Genomic DNA, 6,586 nt, shown 5'->3' on the forward strand with positions numbered 1-6,586 from the left:
GGTCACCACAATGGCTACAGCCTCACTTGATACAGCAAATCTGGCTGTGACGGTCCCACCTGATGACGGATACTTGTGTTGCCTCCAAAACGTCGTGACTTTCATTATTTTATTTTATTAATTTTAATTTCATTTTTTACCTACGTGACTTTACCGAAAAAACTAAGCGTATGAATCCTTGCAGTCACGAAAGCTTCAAATCTACACTGTAAAAAATGTGACACATTGTTACTTTAAAAAATTATGGCAACAAAGTGACACGTAGTATAATTGAGTAGATTTTAAGCACTACAACTTTGAATAAAAAGTGTTGAATAAATTATCTAAAAAATAATAATAAAAAAAAAGTACATGGTAATAAAAGCAACAGTTAAAATGTGTTGGATTTAGTAATATGATTCCAAATGATGAGTTATATAGCCTAAAAAAAATTGTGTAAATCCAAATAGATTTTACAAGGAAAAGTGATTCATATTTACTTAATATCTGAGCAATGGTAATTTAGATTTACTAAATATCTGGTGGAATCTGATTAATATTTATTAATGATCTGGGTGAAATTGATTTACATTTACTAATTGTCTGGGTGAAATTGATATAAGCTTACTAAATATCTGGATCAAAATGATTTGGATTTACTAAATAAAATACTTATATTGAATGTCTGTTGCCATAACTTTTCTATTTCTAATCCACCCAATATCATGCCTTCGTGGTGCCACAATTCACTTACGTTAAGTCAACCGATCACCATGAAAAAGATAAGAACCATGAAAAGGAACAGCAGGTTAACATTTATTCGTGCAATTTTGTCTCAACATGTTTATCCAACATATTACAAGTACAAAACAAAGACAGAAATCATGTATGTGTACAATAGGGATACAATACTGGAGGTATTTATAATTTGTGGGCATTACAGGCACAGATTACTTTTTTGGATGTGATTCAAGGTTTAGTCTTTTTAGCACATTTAAATTACGACAATGTTTTAAAAAAAATCTGTAAAAAAACTTTCATATTTTTTTATATGCGCAAATTGAAATCCTAAGGGCCAATATGTTTTTCAAACAGCTAAAAGAGATTAAAACATCACGTGAATTGACTTGCATTCCCTGTACTTATACTAGTAGCCATAATCCACAATCCGGGTGGACCTATCTTTTTTAACATGCATAATTAAAGTACAAGCATGGCTTCCTAACAAGTAAACTAGCACAGCCTACAGATGTTCTATGCATCTTACATCTATTCCTTTAGAACAAACACTTGCAATGGCCTAGGTCAGCGTCACATCAGAAGAAAGCACAATGTTAGAACACCCAAGAAACATTAAACAAAAATAAAGATAGCTTTCAATAACAAATCAGTGCATTCTCTGATAGCCTATCATATGTATAGGCCTATAACGCAGAACTTTGACAGTCAGACTCAGTTATTAACTCGTTAAGCTCAGTCAAACTGAAGTACTTCTTCTTGGTGAAAATCTGAAAACACAATGCTAGTTTCCTTGGGACTATGCCTTCCAAAAGGTCATGTAGTACATCTGGTGGGTACCCAGACTCAAAATGAAAATGATTTAATTTATCAGTCAATGGACACGACCGCTTTACGCCAAAGCAATGAGTAACATTTGGATTTTCTCTCAGTTTGCACATGCAAACTATGTTTCTTCTTTGTCCGAGGTGGAAACACTCCGGTCCGCACTTCGTGTGTCTGGCACTCTGAAGAATGTCCAAGACAAAATCTACAGATGTACGGCCCCGTGAAACATTCAACTAGTCCACGGATAGAATGTGCATCGAGATTGTCAACTACAACACAATGTACTGTCCCTTTAATGTTTTTTCCAACACTGGAAATGAAAATCCCTTCCTGTTCTAGAATGACAAGATCCTTCAAGAGTGGTTCCAAAACTGCTCTGTATTCAAACTGTTTGACATCAACAGCTTTGCAAAGTAAAGCTAGGTGTATTGACGTTAATGCAGATTGCAACTTTGTTGGAACATTTGCCAAAACCCAATAAACAGCTGTTATTTTGTGTTTTTTTTCTCGAAGTTCCTAGTGGGTTACACACCTCAAAGTCGTCAACGTAAAGGATTATAGACAGTCTTGTTTCTTCCCCAGCATAAAATACATTTTGCTTGAAGGATTTTCCATCAAAAATTGACTTAATATATCCAGTACTATTTGATTTTCTGGATAAAATTATTTCTGCAATGTCTTTATTCTTCAAGACTTCCTGCAAAGTCTGGAGAATAGGCACATATTGAAAGGTCTTGTTCTTTTCAGTATCAATAATATATTCAATGCTATCAACACACTGGAAATGCACCTTAAAACTTTCTTCTCTTAAAAGCCGTACCAAGTGGACCACCTATTCCAAGTGCTGTACTAATGGGATGGAAGTTGCACAACTGCTGACAATTCAGTTACGATGGCCTGGTCAACAATGCATTTATTCACCTTCAATGTTGAATCTAGTATGTTCCTAACAACTGCAACTGATACTGAAGATGAAATGAACTGAAGGTCTTCAACCAAGGCATCAATGCACTTCACTGTGGCATTATAGATGGTTTCTAGCTTCAGCAGAAGTAAGCCAATTCTTTGAAGAACTAAGTATGATGCACTTTCCTGATCACAATCTAAACTAGTGCCCTCACCATCATTGGCCTCTGGTAAATCAGAATGGTCAACAGTCTGATTATGGCGACTCTCATACACATCTTTCTTAAAATCACTCAAAGAATAGGATTTGTGTCTTTTGCTTTTATGTTTTAGAAATGTATTGTATATATTTGTCTGAAAGCTGCATCCTTCAAATACACAAAAGACAGTTTTGTGGCTCTTCAGATGATTTCCAATATGCTGAAAGTAGTCCTTCTCTATAAAACAACAAGCATTGCAAACTAAACACTTAAAAGCAGAGATGTTTCCTGACCGTAGACTTTCTTCATCTGAATGGTATCTGGACAAATGTGTGCGAAGGGCACTCTGCGTTTTAAATGTGCAAGGGCAACTGTCATATAGGCATGGCTGGGATTGGCCACGACCAAATATTGCGTGTTGTCTGTAATGCTTTAGTAGATTTCCCTTTGTGGCAGACAAAGACTTGCAGATCTTACACTTTCATTCCATAAGCAAAAACCTGAGGCAGAAAAGGGTCCATGTATCAGATGCAAGGCCACCAGGTCTCTAATCACATGAGGACAATAGAATCGCATTTACAAGATAATTCTTTATTATTTTTAATATTCAAATTTTCATGCTCAAATTTAGCACATCAACTTCTTGTCAATCACATCATCTAGCTAGCTAGCAACTACACAACAAGCTAGCCACAACGTAAAGGTGACGCTAACTGACTGGTGGCAAGCTAGCTAACGTTAGCATACCGTACGTACATCAACACCAAGATATAATATACTGGAGGTGTAACGGCAGGTACAGGACTTTTGGTTCGGTACACGCTGTGATCCGAATGAATATAGTCTAGTTTTAATCACGCACGTTACTTTTTCGTGTGCGGAACAAAAATTATAGTCTCGTGCTTTTAGTCGAATCAGACTAGGGGTCGGCACGGTTTGGCTCAAACCACCAAACCGCGGTTTGAACCGAACCAAATCGGTTTGGTTTGGCTCTGTTTGAACTGGTTCGGTTTGGTTTGGGGCTACGAAAACCGACTCGGTTTGGCTCGGACAGGGTGGAACCGGCTCAAACTAGTTTGGTTGGTTGTAAAGGCGACACGAAAGGACATGCTGTAGTTGCCTTTGCCTGCGAATTCACTTTGCAATTGCATCTCCATGGCTCGAGCGGCTCAAGACGGCGCCATCCCCGGCGGCTCCAGCATCACAAGGTATCTCATCCACGACGTGGAAGAGACCAAACACGCCGGTAGCGACGAGGAGCCGATGGCGAGCGAACGTGAGAGCCCGGACGCCACGCGCGGCGACACGCGGCAGAGCCTCATGCGCACCCTCGGCGCCGCAGCGCTGCAGACCGCGACGCAGCCCAAGCCCAAGAAGGCCCGTGTGTCCCGAGCGCTGTGGCACGACGAGTACTTTGAGACGAGCCAGGCCGCGGGCGACGTGCAGAGCCGGACCTGCAAGATCTGCACCCTCCAGTACGCGGGCTCCACCTCCTCGGGCACCCGTATCAAGCATCTCAAGACCCATGGGATCGTCGACCCCGAGTCGCCCACGGTCGTCACGTCGCCGCCGACGGGGAAGGGTTTGCTCGTGCAGTCCAAGATGGCCACGCCCATGTCAGCGCACGCGAGCAAGGCCATGGACAGCTTTGTCGCCGAGTACATCGCGACGAGTGGTCTAGGCCATAAACACGTAACATCGGATCCCTTTACGACTCTTCTTCAACGAGCTGCCCCGGGTTACGAGCCCAAGTCTGAGCGCACGGTCAAGCGCCGCATGCTCGAGATGTATGTCGTCCTCAAGCTACTCGTGCTACAGTACTTTACTACTTTTGGCTCTTGCGTCTCCTTGACCTACGACGGTTGGACAAACGACGCCATGACCGGCTTCTTCTCGGTCACCCTCCACTGGATGGACCCGGCGTCGTTCTCCATGTGCAACTGCATCATTGACTTCTTTTGGGTGGCCCCGGGCGAAGGAGTGGGCAAGCGCATGGCGCAGCGCCTGCACGAGCTGCTCGACGACTTTGGCGTGTGGCCGCGCCTGCTCGCCGTCGTCACCGACAGCGGTTCTGACGCCGTCGCATCCGCCAAGTCCCTCACGCTCCTCGAGGGGAGCAACCTGCGCTCGACGTGTTGCTTGCGGTGCATCGCGCACTGCGTCAACCTCGGCGTCAAGGCCTCATTCGGCGCGTTCGAGACACTGCTGCGCAGCCTCCGCGCGACGCTCGGCGCTATCCGCAAGAGCAAGACGAAGAGGGCGGCCTACACGTCGCTCGCGCGGCACTACCTCAAGTGCCCGCTGCAGCCGCCTTGCCTCGACGTGGTCACACGTTGGGGTAGCACGTACGTGATGCTCACGGCGTCGCTAAGGCAGCGCCAAGTGATCGACGCCATCTGCCTTGAGCCCGGCTGGTCGCGGAGCCAGGCCGGCTTGTCGGACGAGCAGTGGGAGCAGGCGGCGCTGCTCTGCCAGTTCTTGGAGAAGCCGGCGGCCATCTCCGATGCCATGGGCGCCGAGGAGTACTGCACCATCTCGAACGCCATCACGGCGCAGGAGGCTCTCTTGAGCCACTGCATGACCCACCGCCCGAGTCCTCATGTGGTCGTGAGCTCGGCCACCGTGACCATCTCCGACTACATGGTCAAGTACAGCGACCTTCTCTCGTCCGAACCAAGCCGCGTCGCCCGCTTTCTCGACCTGCGCCACCCCAAGCCCGCGGCCTCGAGCACCGAGTACAGCAATATCAAGGACATGATGACGGACATTCTCAACCAGCGCTACCCAGCGTTGACGACGGACGCGGCGCCGAAGGCGGCGCCGCGTGGCGGCATTAACATCCTCTTTGACATGGTCTACGCGCCCAACGCTCACGACGGCGCCGCCTCCGAGGTCGACCGCTTCCTGCTTGAGCCGACTCAGGACCTGAGCATGGACGTCGTCGAGTGGTGGAAGCTGTACGGCGGCAAGTACCCGCGCCTACGACGCGTGGCCCTCGACTATTTGCCTATCCCGGCGTCGTCCGTGCCCTCCGAGAGAGCAAACTCGGCCGCCAAGCGCTCCTTTCTCGACCGACCAAACCTGCACAAGTGCACGTTCAAGGCCGAGATGTGTGTGCGCTCGTGGGCGCGGATGTTGCCTAGTGTTGGGGTTTCACTGCCATTGAACTACCACACTGCGTTCAAGGACATTGGGCGTGCCAAGCTTGAGGAGATGGCTGTGGACGACATCGTCGTCCAGTACTTGCTAGTGAATCTCAATATGAAGAAAGCCTGCGTAGAAATTAGCGATTAATACACTTGATATTTGTATTGAATGCGAATATTGTTTGCCGCGCATCTTTTCGGTTCAAGCCAACTCAAGAGGTTTGGTTTAGCTTAGTTTGGTTTGGTTTTGGTTTGGTTTGGTTCAGTCGTCGCTGGTTTGGTTTGGTTTGGCTTGCTCAATTTGAAACCAGTTTGAGTCGGTTCAAACCGTGCCGACCCCTAAATCAGACTGACTTCCAAAGGCCTAACGTTGTGCTAGTTAATTCTGATATACGTTACAGCCAGTTAAATTGGCATGCTGGTAACATGCAGTAACATAAAACAATGTTCAACTGCTACCACACCTTTGTTAAAAAATTGTTCGCTAAAATAATAAAACATGTCTTACCTTTGGGAGAACGGCGGTCCCTGAAACGTGTCTGTTGAAGAAGATGGTTGACATGCACGTGGCGCGAAAAAATGCCTCGAGTTTGGGCGGGAGTGTAACGTTATTAAATTCAAAAACCTCCCGGTTAGTAAAATTTATCAATTTTTGGCATTTTTGACTTTCCTGATAAAATACAATTAAATTCTACTCAGTTATTGATGGCTGATTTTATTTGAACAAAACTGAGTAAAATACAATTAATAACTAATAGAAAGGTGTTGAATTCAGCTCAATGTGATTCT

General features: G+C 45.5%; 1 protein-coding gene across 1 annotated transcript; it reads left to right on the forward strand.

Annotated features, from left to right (window-relative positions):
- The first annotated feature begins 3,806 nt into the window (after nucleotides 1–3,806).
- On the forward strand, nucleotides 3,807–5,945 carry LOC144932317 (uncharacterized). The gene has a single exon (XM_078856256.1). The coding sequence runs from the start codon at nucleotides 3,807–3,809 to the stop codon at nucleotides 5,943–5,945; it is 2,139 nt and encodes a 712-aa protein (XP_078712382.1).
- Nucleotides 5,946–6,586: the final 641 nt, after the last annotated feature.

The sequence above is a fragment of the Lampetra fluviatilis genome, chromosome 5 (genome assembly GCF_964198595.1).
Source record: "Lampetra fluviatilis chromosome 5, kcLamFluv1.1, whole genome shotgun sequence".
NCBI classification, from domain to species: domain Eukaryota; kingdom Metazoa; phylum Chordata; class Hyperoartia; order Petromyzontiformes; family Petromyzontidae; genus Lampetra; species Lampetra fluviatilis.